The 19,179-nt window shown below is 36.2% G+C and overlaps 1 protein-coding gene across 1 annotated transcript in view; it reads left to right on the forward strand.

The window, feature by feature from the left end:
* Positions 1 to 7,458: 7,458 nt before the first annotated feature.
* Positions 7,459 to 19,179, forward strand: part of LOC130219989 (mannosyl-oligosaccharide 1,2-alpha-mannosidase IA-like) — a gene marked incomplete at its 5' end in the record, with an annotated part of 90,970 nt that continues 79,249 nt past the window's right edge. The window contains one exon of the mRNA XM_056452461.1: positions 7,459 to 7,539. Coding sequence (XP_056308436.1) covers positions 7,459 to 7,539 — 81 coding nt within the window. The remainder of the gene's footprint in view (positions 7,540 to 19,179) is intronic.

A 19,179-nucleotide genomic window follows, 5' to 3' on the forward strand; every position in this document is an offset into this window, starting at 1 on the left:
TTCATTTCCATTGAAAAGAATGAACTTTACCCTGTCTCTTTTGCAGAATATCAGTTTTAATAACCAATAATGGCCATTATAACAGTATAACGTACATTAAATTTAAACGATAAAGGTAAGCAATCAGTCAATGTGCAGAATCAGTGTATGTGGTTACATAAATTAATATATTAGCTTTGCACTCAGCCAAAACAGTTAACTGAGAACAAGTGATTCAAAAGACATAAGAATTGTTAGATAGAGACAACAAGATGAATTCAATATCACGTTTAACAACTATAGTGAGATGAGATCACCCAGCAGATGAACTGTCTGACATGCACTATACTCTGACCTGGGGTTATTGCTCACCCGCTGAACTAGTGGCTGCAGCTCTGGGCAGAGAGTGTGTGGTCACGTGATTTGCGTTTTTAGCCATGTACTAGAATGAACAGAGAACTTTTCAGAACCGCTAAATGAAACGCCGGTGTATTTCCCGCGATTTCTCTGCGCCTCCCGTGCGTTTCTTCTCTCTGACTCTCGACTATTTTGACAAATACACACAGACGACGCACGCTCACACGGAGTCCAAAATAGGAGTTTGTGATTGGGCCAGCCCAATGTCAATACCGAAAAGAGCCAATGGGCTGCAGCGTGTCACAGGGACCGGCCCGGTCTGTCTGTCCGGGAAAAAAAGCATCTACTTTCAGAGAGTCACAGATCACAGCAGCGTCAATCAATAAGGCAGAAAAAAACGATAGGCTGCTAAGCCTTTTATGGGCCGATCAGATCATAAGACGATGATCAGCCCGGCCCAAAAAGTACGTCGGCCCACAGGTAAAGTGCCCAGTCTGCCAGATGGCCTGCGTGTGAGGATTATAGTGTGGTGGCAGCGGCGGCGCGCACTGCGCACACAGGGCTTCTACATGTGGGGATTGTTTACATCAGAGTGCGCATCAGTTCTGCGCAGCATATACGCAGTGTTTCTTCAAGCGGTTGATGGAAAATAAGCTAAGGCGCGTTCTAAGAATATAAATTCGGATCTATTATTTTTCACGGTATTTTGAAGTGCCCGCGATAACAATATCGTGCATATTCATTACCGTGATTTATCGCATTACCGAATACCGGCACAAGCCTACTCCATATATAAAACTTGGATCAAAATTGCAGCAATATTTTGTTAGGTTGTGATCCTCTGAGAAAACAGTTGACAATCACCGAGCAACGACAAAGGAGCATCAGCAAAGCACATTGAAAATGCTGAAGGAAGCGACGCGCTCATGCTTTTCATGCACTTTTAGACACACTATATAACTTACTTACAAATTACCTGGTTCTGCCATACATCAGCCTTCCTGTATCCAAAGTAATTAATCCCACACCACAGATGTTGACTTTTTTTGGCACCAAGTCCTTTTGTGTTGAACTCCCTGTATCATCCCTGTATATGCAGGCTAATGAATCTCCTGTTCTCATGCTCTGTTTAGGGGCGTTGCGTTATAATCAGTTTAAATACCATTCTGCGGGAAAATCGTGCTGTAATGTGATTTAGAAATCGCACATGTTTAAATCACAATTTGGATGCGATTTCAATTAATCGCACATCACTTATATAGACCATTTTGAGGGATGTAAACAATGACAATGGTTCATCATATTTTCTGTTTTACATTTTTAATATCTATAGCTTCCAAGAATCCAAAAAGGTACACATGTTGCTAAATAATATTATGGCAGCTTTATTAAGGTTAAATTATGATTGATTTGCTTCTTGTATGGACTAGTTTGACAACAAGCAAGAAATGTTCATGGGCCAATGACATCACCACATTGAAATGGTCTATGAAATAACATTCACATATATACATATAAATAAAAATTGAGACAATTTAAAATACAAAAAGTTGTAATTCCAAGTATTTATAAAATTATTTACTCAATCACATTTAAATTATACTACACCAGTGTTTTATTGCATAACTTGAACTTGCAGTGCAATGCATTTGTGACCAAAAGCAATGCTATATCAACACTAATAGTGATGATAATAATAATTGTACATATGTTTAAAATACATTTACTTAAGAAGTAATATTTCCTTTTTCAAATTTTGTTTAATGCAATGCGTTAAGTAAAACTAATGACAAAGCTCTTTAATTTTTTTTTTGTTAATACAGCGTGGAAAATAAGTATTGAACACGTCACCATTTTTCTCAGAAAACGTATTTCCTAAGGCGCCGTTGATTTGAAATTTTGCCCAGATGTTGGAAAGAACCAAAGAAATCCATATATGCAAAGAAAGCAAATCTAATTAGTTTACAAATTAAGTTATATGTAATAAAACAAAATAACACAGGAAAAAGTATTGAAAGGCAGTGAAATCCCAGACAGCAGCTGAAATCTCTTAGTAGTTCTTATGCAAACCTCTGCCCTTCCTCATTGTAAATGAATATTAGCTGCGTCAGTCCAACAGCTACATTATCAGGATGATGAAGATAAAACCAGGATGGACATTTCAGCAAGACAATGATCCAAAACAGCCAAGGAAGCTCTTAAATGCTTTCAGAGACAGAAAATCAAGCTGTAGAATGGCCCAGACAATCACCTGACTTAAATCCAATAGAAAATACAAAATAAATATCAGCTTTGATAGACGAGACCCACAGAACCATCAAGATTTTTACACTCTGCTAAAGTCTGAAATCTTTGTCCCACTTTACATACAACAACAAAACTGTGCAACACAATCCCAATACATATACTTAAAAGTCCTAAGAACACTACATCCATACTTTATTCAAAATATTAATAATTATATGAATTATGTCAATAACCCAGCTGCTTATATGTTGTTTAAACATTTATAAACAAACAAATCTTTACATGTAATATATTTCACCAAATCGGTAGGCAAGATATCTTTATCATAATCTATTTGAACCAGTGTCTGACAGGCCTGTTTATAGTCATTAAAAATATTGAGGCATCATCTGGAAACATCTGTTGCCACTGGAAGCATTGAAGCATTTGAGAGGAGTCTATATCAATAAGACCCATAACCACCCCGAGACATCAGCCATTTATCTTGCCTGATCCGGATATTTACCAATGCAATGCCCAATATACTTGTTTATGCGCCGCCTGTGCACCGTTATTGAAACTGTTTTGATGGTGCATGATAACACTTGCCTATGCAGAGCAATAAGTGGGTCATTATTATTTGGTTGCCCGGAGACAGTGCAAAGATGCTAATATTTCACCTCACAAACCATGAGATGAGACCGCAGATGTCTTACTGCGGTCAGACTGTTTAACGTCATATGGCAAAGGCTAAATGAGACTTGCGGTTACATGTTACAGGCAGCATATTGATGCAGTATAATGTAAAGCGTGCCAAATTAAACTGCTGCTCTACGCGTTTGGTTATGCTCAACTGTAACTGCTTTTCAAAGTTTTGAGATCTACCACCACATTTGATATGAACACTCAAGAGAAAAGTGCTATAGGCTTGAGCTACTATAAAAATGAGTTTCACACAATTCATTTGCATTGGGATAACATGAAGGAATTAAGTTAACTTAATAGTTTTATGTTCAATGCACTTCAATTTGTAAAAACTATTAAGTTTAGAACTATATTGTATAAATTTTATCATTTCATATACTTTAAGTTTAAGTGAATAACAATAGCAGTACTATTTCAGTACTGCAATTTTCCATGGTTCTGCCGTCTACCCTAAGAAGCATTTGTGTAAAAAAACATGTGTGATAGGGGAGGAGATCAAAGTCTCAAAAAGGAACTAAGGACACCATCCCCCAGCACTGTAGACAACGAACAACTTGCAAATGACCTGAATGAGTTTTACTGCTGGTTTGAGAAACCCCCCCCACACACACACCCACTCTGACTGCTCTTCACATCACCGTGACACCTCCACCTCTCCCCACCTCCCCATTCCTGCACTTCAGTACAGTGAGGATGAGGTGCGCCAGGTCTTCCGAAAACAGAAGAGAAAAAAAGCACCAGGCCTAGATTTTATAACACCAGCCTGTTTAAAATCCTGTGCTGACCAACTGGGCCCCATCTTCACCCTGATCTTCAACAGATCACTGGAGCTGTATGAAGTGCCCTCTTGCCTCAAACGCTCTACCATCATCCCCATCCCAAAGAAACCCAAACTTACAGGACTAAATGACTACAGACCAGTGGCACTAACATTTGTGGTCATGATGTCTTTTGAAAAACTGGTACTGGCCCACCTGAAGGACATCACTGAACCCTCACTGGACTCTCTTCAGTTTGCGTACAGAGCAAACAGGTCTGTGTGTGATGCAGTAAATATGGGACTGCATTATGTTCTGCAACATCTAGACAGACCGGGGACCTATGTGAGGATCTTGTTTGTTGACTTCAGCTCGGCTTTTAACACTATCATCCCAAAACTTCTCCTGCTCAAAATTAATTCAGCTCTCTGTGCCCACCTCTGTCTGTTAGTGGATCAACAACTTCCTAACAGACAGGCTGCAGCTGCTGAAGATGGGAAAATTCTCATCCAGTACAATCAGCACTGGCGCCCCCCCAGGGGTGTGTCCTCTCCCCACTGCTCTTCTCCCTGTACATGAATGACTGCACTTCAGATGACTCCTCTGTCAAGCTCTTGAAATTTGCGGACGACACCACACTTATCGGCCTCATTCAGGACGGTGACAACTCTGCTTACAGACAGGAGGTTAAGGAGCTGACTGTCTGGTGCAGTCACAACAACCTGGAGCTCAACACGCTCAAAACAGTGGAGATGATAGTGGTCAATAACTGTTTGGTATAGCTCAGCTACCAAATACGACCTCCGAAGACTACATCGAATAGTTCAGACTGCTGAGCGAATCACTGGTACAACCCTCCCTACTCCCCAAGAACTGTACTTATCCAGAGCGAGCAGAAGGGCTGCCAAAATCACTCTGGACCGCTCACACCCAGCCTCTTTGAACTTTTACCTTCTGGTCAACGCTACAGAGCACTGCTTACCAGAACAGCCCATCACAGGAACAGTTTCTTCCCTCAGGCAATCCATCTCATGAACACTTGATGATAATAATTGCGGAACCAACATCACTACTTGCTATACACTTTTATACATGCATACACTTGTTTAACAGCATACTTTACATGCCAATTTGCACATAACAGCTGCACATATAACGTTGTAAATAGTAATATACATGTACATACACTTGTTAATGTGTATATTTGCATTCACTACTTCTCTTTTTAAAATATATTTATTATTTGTTTTTGTTCTGTCTGTAATCCTGTAGCACTGTAGAAGCTCTGTCATGAAAACAAATTCCTCGTATGCATGAACATACCTGGCAATAAAGCTCTTTCTGATTCTGATTAAAATCATATTGCCAGAAAACTGGTACTCAAGTGCTGTAAGTATTCTCTATCGCAGATAAATATAAGATGAAAGTGTAACATCAATGAGATTTGTGTTCTCATTTTTTTCATTATTTAAAAATGCACTCTGAAGAAAACGTCTTCTCTTTATAGCTCTGTATCCTGAGAGTGTTGTATTTGTTCATGTAACATGTGCACCATAGGATACCCCTCTACCCGATGCTCACAGTTTCCAAAATCCACAAAAAAAAAAAAAAATCCTCGCTCAGACTTCACCCTCCTACGGGAGCTTGTTTGTATCTTTGTTCAATCCCAGCAGAGCTTTATCAGCTCTGTTGTTGTGTTGTTCTCTTTCTTTGTACTGTATTTGGTGTGTGAGGGTAAAATGTGTTCACAGTACACACACTTTCTTCCTGTTCTTTTTTTTATTAGTGTCTTTTTTACACTTTACGGTCTGCAGTTCAAGATGAGCCAGTCTTAGGTTTTTGGCGAGAGGGGTGAGCGGGGTGGCGAGAGGGGTGAGCTTAAATATTAACATCGTCTCTTGTTTGCCTGTGTTTCGTTCCCTCAGAGTAAAATTAGTTAACCTTTTTTTTATAACACTTTACAGTCTGCAATTCAAGATGAGCCAATCTCATTTTTTTTTTTTTTTTTTTTTTTGAGGGGGATGTGCTTAAATATTAACATTGTCTCATGTTTTCTTGTGTTTTGTTCCCTTAGATTGAAATTATTATTATTATTTTTTTTTTACAGTTTACACATTGTAAAAAATGCTGGGTTCCACACAATTATGTTGTCTTATAATGTAATGTTGTCCCAACACCGATCGATTGAGTTAACTTAATTGTTTTTACAGATTTAAGTGGATTAAACATAAAGCACTTAAAAGTGCTTTCACACCTAGACATTTGTTTCGGAACCTGTCTCTTTTGCCCAGTTAGTGCAGTTCGTTTGGCATGTGTGAATCCAGCAATCGCGCTCTGATCTGCGCCAAAACAATTGGTGTGAGATAACCTGAATGAGGTGGTCTCGGCTCAATTGAAACGAAGTCTGAAGCGGATGGATTGTAGTGAGAAATGTAGTATGGTTATGTATACCCTTTAAGCTATATATTTTCTTGATAGTCTACAGAACAAACTAACATTATACAATAACTTGCCTAATTACCCTAACCTACCTAATTAACCTACTTAAGCCTTTAAATGTCACTTTAAGCTGTATAGAAGTGTCTTGAAAAATATCGAGTCAAATATTATTTACTGTCATGGCAACGATAAAATAAATCAGTTAAAAGAAATGAGTTATTAAAACTAATATGTTTAGAAATGTGTTGAAAAAAATCTCTTCGGTAAACAGAAATTGGGGGAAAAAATAAACGGGGGGCTAATAATTCAGGGGGCTAATAATTCTGACTTCAACTGTATATATACAGCTATACGAAGAGACCGTTATGAGAGGGGGCGGGAAATCTTGACATTTCATTGGAACAGCTTAATTTTTTTATGTTCAATCCACATAAATTTGTTAAAAATGTTAACTTAATCGATTTGTGTTGGGACAACATGAATGAATTGTGTGAAATCCTGCATTTTTTACTGCGCAAATTGATTAAGTTACCTTAATTGTTTTTACAAATGTAAGTGGAGTGAACATAAACGATTAAGTCCCAAAACAATTATGTCCAAAAAAAAAACCCACAAAAAATGTGTTGTCTCAACTCATTTTAAATAAGTATTTTGAAGAGGTAGAAAATGTCATTTACGCTTTACACACTGTAAAAATCCACACAATTACTTCACAATTACACAAACTGATTAATTTAAAATAAAACAAATAAGTTGTCCCAAAAAAAACATAAAAAAATGTCCACACAATTACTTTGTGGTCACAACACAAATTAAGTTTTTTAAAACTTAATTTTAAAATTTTTAAATTTTAAGTTGATTGAACATAAAACAATCAAGTTATTTGAACAAGCAGCAAATGTCATTTTTCGAGCAGTCTGCAGTTTAAAACGAGCCAGTTTTTGGGGGGCTTAAATATTAACATCTCTTGTTTTTCTGTCTTTTGTTCCCTCAGAATGCTGAAATCTCCGTCTTTGAAGTGAACATCCGTTTTGTCGGAGGCCTTCTGTCTGCCTATTATCTCTCAGGCAAAGAGGTATGTAATGCAGTGTTACAGATGTTTTGTCACACTTTACTAAAACCACAATGTCTGCTTATGGCCAACGGATTTGATATTCAAGCTGGTGATAATTGACACACTGCCTGAAGGAAGCTTGAAGCTTGTAGCTGGCATTTGTTTTCAGCTCCTACGCATTTAAAGACACAGTCTTCCCCCCCCCCCCACCCCCCCACCCGAATCCGTTGGAAATCATTGACATTTATAGTTGGCGGAGCACAATAGACCTCTCAGGAGAGCCATGGGGGGCTTAGGGCTGGTCTTCTCCCGGTGGTCCGGCTGTTTGCCCGAACGTCGAGCCAAGTCAAACAAACACACACACACACACTCGGTCATCCCACTTAGAGCTCATTCTGAAAGCTCTGTGCTCTCTGATAAATTGAAAGCCTTTTTTTAAAGCCAAAAAAGATGTTGGACTCAAGCGTGACCTGCAGTACACACACTCACACACGCACACACACACACACACACACACGCACACACACACACACACACACACATACACACAAAAAACCCATTTCCAAGACTCATTGAATCAAGTTAATGCAGAACTTTGCTCATATTTCAGATCTCCCTGTTCTGTAAATTAGATTTCCCCCCCCCTCCCAGAAGCATCTGGCCAGGACGTAAAGGATCTAATTCAAATCGAAAGAGTGGCTTTTTTTTTCCGACTGAATGCTCAGGGCTTTTTCTTGAACCGTCCCACAGCAAATGCATGTGCTCGCAGTGATAGTGTAAGCTTTCATTTTTGTGCGCCACAGAACAGAGCTTTGTCCGGAGGGGGATCGGATCACTGTGTGAGCTTCATCAGGCCTGTCTGCTCGTCTGCTTGTGTTGATGTAAGGCAGACCCTTCAGCAGAACTACTAGCGCAGAGTAGCTGTAGTAGTGGTGCAGAAAAAAGAAAAGATTAGATCTTATGGGAAATGTTCATTTTTGCTTCAGTGGCTTAAAAGACTTGAGTTTGTATTTTTATACTGTTGTTTTTGCATTTGTAAATTTTAATAATCGTGTTAAAGATAAGAATTTGTAGAATACTGTAGTATTTAAATGTTTTGTTTGATGAAAACTGATATGAAAATTAAATTAAGTGTATATTAAGTGAATAATATAAACTTAAAAAATATATATATATGTAAATGAAACTAATAAAAAAAAATGTTTATTCAGATGATGATATAAAATACACTCACTGGCCACTTTATTAGGTACACCTTACTAGTACCTGGTTGTACCCACTTTTGCCTTTAGAACTGCCTTAATCCTACATGGCATAGATTCAACAAGGTACTGGAAATATTCCTGAGATTTTGGTCCATATTGACATGAAAGCATCACGCAGTTGCTGCAGATTTGTTAACTGCATATCCATGATGCGAATCTCCCGTTCCACCACATCCTATTCTCTATTGGATTGAGGTCTGGTGACTGTGGAGGCCATTCGAGTACAGTGAACTCATTGTCATGTTCAAGAAACCAGCCTGAAATGATTCATGCTTTATGACATGGCATGTTACCCTGCTGGAAGTAGCCATCAGAAGACGGGTACACCTCTCAGGTAGGCTGTGGCGTTGACACAATGCTCAATTGGTGCTAATGGGCCCAGTGTGGCAAGAAAATTTGCCTCACACCATTACACCACCACCACCAGCCTGAACCATTGATACAAGGCAGGATGGATCCATGTTTTTATGTTGTTGATGCCAAATTCTGACCCTTCCATCTGAATGTTGCAGCAGAAATCGAGACTCATCAGACCGGGCAACGTTTTTCCAATCTTCTATTGCCCAATTTTGGTGAGCCTGTGTGAATTGTAGCCTCAGTTTCCTGTTCTTAGCTGACAGGAGTGACACCCGGTGTGGTCTTCTGCTGCTGTAGCCCATCCGACTCGAGGTTGGACTTGTTGTGCATTCAGAGATGCATACCTTGATTGTAAAGAGTGGTTATTTGAGTTACTGTTGCCTTTGTATCAGCTTAAACCAGTCTGGCCATTCGCTTCTGACCTCTGGCATCAACAAGGAATTAATGCCCACAGAACTGCCGCTCACTGGATATTTTATTTTTTTCGGGCCATTCTCTGTAAAGCCTAGAGATAGTTGTGCGGAAAAATCCCAATAGATCATCAGTTTCTGAAATACTCAGACCAGCCCTTTTGGGATCAACATTGGGATCAAAGTGTATATGATATAATGTAACATGTATATTATGAAGTAATATGTTTTATTGTTATCCTTTCCTATTATCCTAGAATTTCCTAACATAAGTAATTTTAGCAAAAGTAATGCAATAATAATAATAATAATAAACATTAATAATATTAGTTGTTATGTACTATATATGCATACATACACACATATTTTTACAAAGTATTGTATTGAAAATGTAAAAAATTATATAAAAATAATATGGTGGATTTTCGATAATTTTTTTTTTTTAATGTTTAACTTTTTTTGCACTAATGATCTGTTATAATCTTATTATATATAATCTTATAAATATTTCAATAGCAGGTTTTAATGCATGGTTATAGAGCACTATTTTAACATAATGCTGTGATTTGATTACAGTGATGAAATATATCATCATAAATAATTGTTTATATATTTAAAAGTCATTATTGGATAATAAAGTAACCAAATTTATGATTTTATTTAAGTAAATCTAAATTTGTTATTGTTTCTTTGCGTTGTAGTGCTATTGCTTTACTATAAAAACAATTTTGTTAATTATCAAATGGAAATTAAAATAAATTTAAATAACTTTGGATTCAAATAAATGTATATTTTTGACATAATCATTATTGAAACTTTATCCTTGGTAAAGTGATTCATTATAATGAATCAAATTAAACATGAATTTCTATTGAACGCCACGCAAACCTTACCGCACAATCTCTACAGCTGACATATTATACCCTCATCCGCCCAGCCCCATTGTAGTCCACTCCCTTTAATGAGAGGTGACCTCTTAATGTCATCCCGTACCGAGATTCAGATTTCCTTTGACGGCTTACATAAGATGGGTGTGTGTCACGAAGAAACGCTGCATGTTGAAAGTAAATAGTTGGTTGTCAAACACAGTTTCAGATAACACCGAAGGTCTCCGCTATCTCCCTTGTTGTGAATAGTCTAACGGTGATATAAATCTTTGAACACTACATTATTGTTCTCTCAGCAAGACGCAAGCTGGTTTCATCACTGTGTATTGACTAGGGAGGAACACCGTATGAAGCGGATGAATACAAAGTGGGCAGCAGTGAGTCCAGGTTTGAAGCACAGCACTGATGAAAGTCCTTCACTGCGGTAATCTCAGACACTCAGGATAATGAGACGCCCTCCTGCCTACCTTCATAATAATGTGCGCCCTGTTCTGAGAAATGTTGATTAGAGGAGATCTGTAGCCTTAAGGTAGCCAACCCACGGTAGGAGATCTTGGTCAATTTGTCTGGATTTAAAGTTTTACTTGGCCTTTGGAGAATGGAATCTTTTGGAGAAATAAACCCATTATGGGATTCCTCCAACACCACATGGTTAAATGAACTGGTGCGTGATAACTTCACCATCGCCACTGTGAAGTAGGTTTTCTTGGCTGCCTTTGGATTTATATGGTTTCCATGTTTTGCCAAGCAAAATGGCTTGTTTTCCGTTATCATTTTTACTTTTCAACATATGCGTTCTTACATGATTGAAGGTTGAATACTGGAATATTGGTGTTTTGGAATGTGTTAATAATATAAAACCTTTTACACTTGTATTACAAAGCAACTTGCATAAGACATGTTTTCAATCAAGCAAAGTGCACAAAGCACACAAGTAGATGTTTCAGATGTGTGGAAAATTGGAGGATCGATAGATTAAATAGTTGACAGAAGGATGTAAAAATGGATGGAAGGATGAACAAACGTATGGGTGGATGGATGCATGGACAGATCAATAGATGGACAGATGGATAGATGAATGGCTGAAAAATTGGTGAATTAATGTAAATGTGTAGAAAAATGGTTGATTGATGGATTAATTGAATGGATGGATGGATGATGGACGGATGGATGGATGGATGGATGGATGGATGGATGGAAAGATGAACAGATGGTTGGATGGATGTAAAAAGAGGTGAATAGATTGACTCATGGATGGGCAGAGGGATTACAATTACCAAATGGGGAGATGGATGGATGGATGGATGAACGTTTGTATAGACGAATGGATGGATGCATGGACAGATCAATAGATGGACAGATGGATAGATGAATGGATGAAAAATGGGCGAAGGGATTTCCATTTACCAGATGGAGGGATAGATGGATGGCTGGATGGATGGATGGACGAATGACGGAATGGATGGATGGATGGATGCTTGGACAGATCAATAGATGAACAGTTGGATAGATGGATGGATGAATAATGGGTGAATGAATGTAAAGATGTGTAGAAAAATGGTTGTTTATGCAGTGTTTGTGTTGTCAATACAGCTACTGACACTTTTGAAGATGCAGAAGAGACTTGTGGTTGCTGCTTTGAGTTATCCGGAGCTATATGACTTCACAAATCTTGAATTTCACAATATAATAAAATTTTAAAATTACCAATATCAACAGCAGCACTCTTGCACAATACCCAGGTGATTCAGTCGTTGCCTAGTGAAATCAAAGGCATTTTTGGAACGGCGCATTCGGTGTGACCGGCCCCTTACTTTTTTTTGCACCCGCACAGTCCACTAGGCTACATGAGATCAAATACAGATTCGACAGGTCTCGAAACGCTTCTGAAATGATCAGCACTTTGAATGGCTTTAGTCACATGACCTGGGGCCTCATGTGTCGACGCTGCTTACGCACAAACCTTGCGTACGGCAGATTTCACACTCAGGTTTTTATTTACTAACGATGAATTTAACACGAGAATGTACGTTGGTCCACGCCAACTTTATGTCTGGCGTACGTGTATTTTTTGTGTGTGTGTTTGTTTTATTTCCATTGGCAACTCCTAGAGACAATTACGTTAAATTGCAGACTGCAAAGTATTTTGAGCTGTGCAATGCCAGCTGTATGGGACGGGATCATCCGCATGTCTAGCAGATTTATAAGGTTTCCATACCATGCAGTTGACCAGCCAAATATTAAAGCGCAATTTGCAGCGATCTCCGGTTTTCCCAATGTAATCGGAGTGATCGACTGCACACACATTGCAATAAAGGCGCCATCTGAAGACGAATTTGGATGAATCAGAAACATTTCCATTCAATAAATGTTCAAATAATATGTGACGCTCAAATGCGCTTAACATAATACACACATTTATTAATGATTCCTACTTGTCTTCCTCGTGATAAAGAGTAGGCAAAATCTGATATGTACTGGGGGAAAAAAGAAGAATGAGTTCATCAGACGCTGGGTTTGAACCAAGTCTATGATCGAACGTGTCAAAACATGTTGCCATGCATTTTACGAGCTACGCCACTCACGCTGCTATAGACGCTACAAAATTTTACACCTTTACATCAGACCATTTCTTTTTTAATTTACTCACAGTGCGATGTTCAGACCCCACTGCGTTAACCGCATCAGCTAAACTCTCCCACTCTATTTTTTTCTTTTGTTATTAATTCCGGAGGACAAACTTGCAAATAACTCAGGTTTTCTCCAGTCTACCTCTGATAGAGCACCTCCAATTCACATTCTGTTCAAAGTTTCTCTTTTTGCTTGCTTTTGCCATTGCTTTTTCGTTTTCGAGGAGGCAAGGTGGGATTTTGCGCTCGTACACGTGCACTCAGTTTCACGTTAATTTGGATGTACAAAGAGAATATGCGTGGGATTCCGCACATTCCGCACATTTACAGCTTTGTGCGTACACAATGTTTTAGTATGATTTCAACACAAGTCTTCGTACATGAGGCCCCTGGTATTTCGAAACACTTTAATCATGTGACCTGGGTGTATCGGATCATGCTTCAGTGCAGTGTTTTGAAACACTTGCTCTTCGGGATCTCAACACTGTGTCGAAACGTCAGTTTTCCATCAGCCATCCCTAGTGTTCTCTTAACTTGCTCCACATTTGAGCTCTCTCTGTCACCATAAAATCCTTATTAAAAAATCTATCACAGTTTCCATGAAAAAAAAAATTGCCGCAGCTGTTTTCAGCACTGATGATAATAATATTTTTTTTCTTGATTATTAAATCAGCATATTTTTATCTATATTTATTCAGTGACAGAAAAAAACATTTGTTATATTACGACGTGTTTCCATTTCGAATAAATGCTGTTTTAATTTAAAATTCAGCATTGTCACTAAACATGTTAATATTATTATTTTTTTTATTGTATTGCAACATTTTGTACTGAAGGATAATGTGACATTGAAGTCTGGAGTAATAACTGCTGAAAATTGCAACTCATATCAATGCAATTCCGGCATTCTGCCAGGCAACACAGCCTATTCCTCATCACTCTTTTGAATGTCCACATGCATATAACATAAAGCACCTCGATGGGTCGGGTTGGTGGACATGCTGCTAAAATTGAAAAGCGGTGTGATTTCTTCTAGCTGCTGACGGCCCCGGCGCCTTGGCTGGCACTCAAAGCGAGTCTCTGCTCTTTGATGAATCTTTCATCGTCTTGAGAGACAGCCTTCATGCAAATATCGCACATGCTCCTCAACGAATGGCCACATTGATAGGCGGCTTCAGAAGCCGGTGTTGTTTGCTGTGCTGGGTTTCCTCTCCTGAACGATGAGCGGATTAATCTCTGGCTGATTTATTTATTTGTGCATTATTCACGCCCGGATGGTTTTCCATCATTGACATGAGCAGCCTGGGACAGAGCCACCTGTCAGAACACAGCACTTAACTCCTTAATGGATCACATATCGATTTTCAGCCATTTTTTTTCTTTTTTCGTGCTCTATAATTCATTCTACATAACCCCTGGCAAGTCTCTTCTGTGCCTTGGATTTTTCTATATCTCGACTGAGATCAATGGCTGCACAAATACTTTCTGTTAAGCTTAATAACAGCTCATGTAGTTTGTATGTTGAAAACAAACATGCATGTTTAGGTGTTTTCTTTCATGCATAGGATACATTTCATCCATCCAAATTGTAATATATAAAAACGTATAGCTGTATAATATGCACTATTTATATTATAAATTACATATATTTTATATATAATACTATTATAAATATATTATTTATATATATGTATGTATGTATGTATGTATGTATGTGTATGTGTATATATATATATATATATATATATATATATATATATATATATATATATATATATATATATATATATATATATATATATATACAACAGTTCTGTCTGGTTCTCGAATCTGATTGGCTGATAGCCGTGTGATATTCTGCAATAACAGCACTTGTACAGCCTCTTCACTCTTGTGTATTTATCCACCCACATAGAGTGACAGCAGAGCAGTAAATTCACTACGGTTTGACAAATATTGCTGCTGTTGGACAACATAATGTACTATTGAGTCTTTTTTTTCACTAAAATGTAATCATTTAGATTGCAACTATGCAGTTGTAAATAAGTATGCAGTATAAGGATAGTGCCTATTTTAAATATTTATAATTTTGGAGATACAGCGCGTCTGCGGCCATCAGCCTGTTATTGTACAGAGCAAAGATGGTTGACGTTTCATCACAAGGTGGTGACAGAGATTGTATAATAAGCCTTTAAGGGAGAAAACCTTAGTGTAATTTCAAACTGATTAAATCATTATATTCATGTTGATCTCTCTCTAGTATGTTGTAGTGCTGTTGTAATCTGCTAGGGTTTGCTTTGCTTTGGCTTTTTCAGGGTTAATTATTGTGATCGCTCGATTGCAACTGAGAAATACTGGGAAATGTCTGTAGACTGATGGCATTTCATGCCGTTCAGCTGTATAATCTTAAAATGTGAGCAAAATCACTTGTTTTGTCATCACTTTAGACATTACGCTAGAGAATCATTCAAACACTCGCTCTAAAGTGACGTTAGTGAATTAGTAACGGTTTCTGCTGTTCTGACGTCAGCTGCAGATGTGAATAAATGGCAGAAGAAAGTAGTTCCTCATACAAAAGGTTTTTTAGACTGTCCGTATTTGAATCTCTTTTTTTATATACACTCTTATGCCGTCAAACTGTTGTATAAATGCAATATCACACTCATAGTAGTGCAATATGCCTGTATATTGGCACTGGTGGTGCACTAAGGCTCTTAGCCTGGGGCCTCGAGCCAATGCATCCATATCGCACTGCAACTCGTGGTACATTGCTCATATATATATATATATATATATATGAGCAATATCACTCGAGTAGCAGTGCGATATGGCTGATATCAGCACTGGTGGAAGGCATGCATTGGCTAACTGAACAGCTGTAGTTAGAAATTATGCTGTTTTAGCTTCTAAGGGCTTATTATGCAGTCCTGTCGCCATCTTGTGAATAGACATTGTCAACCATCTTTGGTCAGCACAGTATGGCAGGCTAATGACCGCTAGCATGCTGTCTCTCAGAAATTTTAAATATTTGAAAATAGGCACTATCCTTATAAATAAACTGCATAGTTGCAATCTAAACAACTACATTCTCAACAAAAAGCCTCAAAAGTGCATTATGTTGTTCAACAGCAGGAATATTTGTCAAACTGTAGTGTCCTCTGCTTGTTGCTGTATATGGGCGGAGTAATACACAAGGGTGAAGGGTGAAGAGGCTGGACCAATGCTGTTATTGCAGAATATTACACGGCTATCAACCAATAAGATTCAAGAACCAGACAGAACTGTTGTGTATATATATATATATATATATATATATATATATATATATATATATATATATATATATATATATATATATATATATATATATATATATATATATGATGAAATATATGTGTGCATATACATTCCACATTTTATAACTACTGTATATTTCTAAACAGAATCATTGAATACGAGTATAACACTATATGTTTTTTAAACATTACATAGTTATGTGTATTTGATCACAATTACATACACCATTTTATTTTTGTTTAGTTACATATGTATTTATAAATACAGTATATTAAAAGAAATAATTCATTCATATTAATGGCTAAAAAATGTCTATAAATAAAATTGATTAATATTAAAAATAAAATAATAAATAAATAATGTCTATGAATATAATTTATAAAAAATTGAATGCATATGTTTTATATATGTATGCATATTTATCTTTTAATCAAAATTGACTGTTTCTTTATTTGCATTTGCATATTTTTCACTTTTCACATTGCACAGGTCCAGCAACAGTCTTGGATCCCTGACATGCAAAACCCTGCTGTTTCCATACGAATAAAGAATGACATAAGCATAGGTGCTTTTATTAAGTACGTGTTTACACTAAAGCCATGCGGCTAAGCCATTACTACCTTATTTTAGTTGCCTAGCAAATTCCAAACAATTGCAATCTGATAAAAGGCGCTTAAGCAACATAATTACATGAACTGGAGAGCATTCATTCCAGCTCCGCAGGCAGGGCAAAGGGGGATAAATGATGCCGTCATTGCTAATGATCATAACATCTGTTTCTTCTTAACTGCTGCCCAAACCTTCGTTCACTCTACCGAAGTCTCCATATAGTCTGTCGGGAGGGATTGGATATGGGAACACGCGTATTCATCGCTGTTGCGTCTCAGAGACACAAACATATTACAACTCATTAGCAGTCTGTAGGCTGATGGCTCGTTATTGCCGTTATTTTTCTGGAATGATTAAAAATGCATTTGACTTGTTTACAGTAGGCAAAGGAAATTAATCATCCTCACTCGGTCCACAGTCATTTGTTTCTGTCAGGAGACATCTTTACTGTAAATGCGTGTGGTTGTCTTTTTGTGATTCTTTAAACAATGCTGAAGCCGGAGCATGAATCTTAAATGTCAGGATTCTGCACTGAGTGACACAGCTATTGTGGACCGCTCGTATAATGAGAATGCCATTCAACACGGTTGTTTAATGCACTCTTTTCAATTACACTAATTTGCCCATTTTTTGCTTTCTGATTGTGTTGTTTTTGTTGTATTTGGATTGTGAAATGTATTTCGTTTTTAATTGAACTGTATAGTAGATATTGTATGTGTATCTGTAAAACTACCTTATTTACTTTATACTTAAATGTTATTTTTTTATTTTATGTTTAATATTGTTTTATTGTAATTGAATTACATTTTTATGTATTTTTAATGTCATTATTAAATTGTATGTACTTAATAAAATTATTTAATTTAATTAATTTATTTATTTTGTTTCTTTTCAATTAATATTGATTTTATTTTTATTTTTATTTGATATATTTGATTTTTTTATTACATTTTATTTAATTAAATTTAAAATAAATTATATAATTTTATTTTTTACTTTATTTTTTGTTATTTTTTTACTTTACTTTGTTATTTTTCATTTTATTTTAATTTAATGTTTATTTATTTTATTTATTTTTTTATTTTATTTGACGTTTTAATTTTTATAAAATTATGTAGTTATTTTAATTTTAATGAATTATTTTTTATTTGTTTTAATATTTATTTATTTTTCTATTTTATTTGACGTTTTTTAATTGTAATTATTTAATTTTTATTTAATTTTGATATATTTGTTTTATATTATTGTATTTCATTTATTATTTATTTTATTTGACATGTTTTAATTTTAATCGAATTTGAATGAATTCAGATTTAATTTAATTATGTAGTTTAATTTTGAATAATATTTTTTAATTTAACTTCATATTTATTTTATTTTTATTTGTATTTAACTTGACATGTTTTGATTGTAATTAAATTACTTAATTTTTATTTATTTTTAAATAATATTTTTTATTTCATTTTAATGTAATTTAATTTGTTTTCTTTTTTATTTTATTTAACATCATTTAATTATAATTAAATTTTATTTAAATTTAAAAAATTTATTTCGTTTTAATTAATATATATTTTTAAATTTTAATGTAATGTATTTATTTATTTATTTATTTTTATTTAAAAATTATTTAATTTTAATTAAGTAATTTAATTTACTTACATTTTAATTGAATAGATTAATTTGAATTACATTTTATTTAGAGTTTTTAGAGTTGTGTAATGCACCATTTTCATTTACACTAATTTTCCCATTTCTTGCTTGCGGATTGTGATGTTTTTAGATTACCATCACGTCTGTTTCCAGCTGTGCTGAGCCACCACAACAATTTAACTGCAATGAGCAGAGAAATGAAGCTTTCCTGAGCATCACATAAAGCAACATTACTTAGCTGTAAACTACTATTTTTTCTATTTCTAAGAGCTAAATGACTTGTTTTCCGCTCATTCCTGTGAATACTCCAGACGCTCAGCACACCTGCGATTAGCGAGAGATCTTTCCTCCTCTGATAGAGCATGACAAGCAATTTTCTCCATACAATATGGGACCTTAAAATGCGCAGCCTCATGTTGGCTTACAAAACAAGTGAGTTTACTTTATTTCCAGTTTCCAGTCAGGCCAGTGAGCGTAGACTTTGACGCAGTTACTCTCCGCATATCTCTTAGAAGCGCAGTGCGTAAAATCTCATTTGAAACTTTCAAGCTTGTGA

This window comes from Danio aesculapii, unplaced genomic scaffold (assembly GCF_903798145.1).
Source record: "Danio aesculapii unplaced genomic scaffold, fDanAes4.1, whole genome shotgun sequence".
Taxonomy (NCBI): domain Eukaryota; kingdom Metazoa; phylum Chordata; class Actinopteri; order Cypriniformes; family Danionidae; genus Danio; species Danio aesculapii.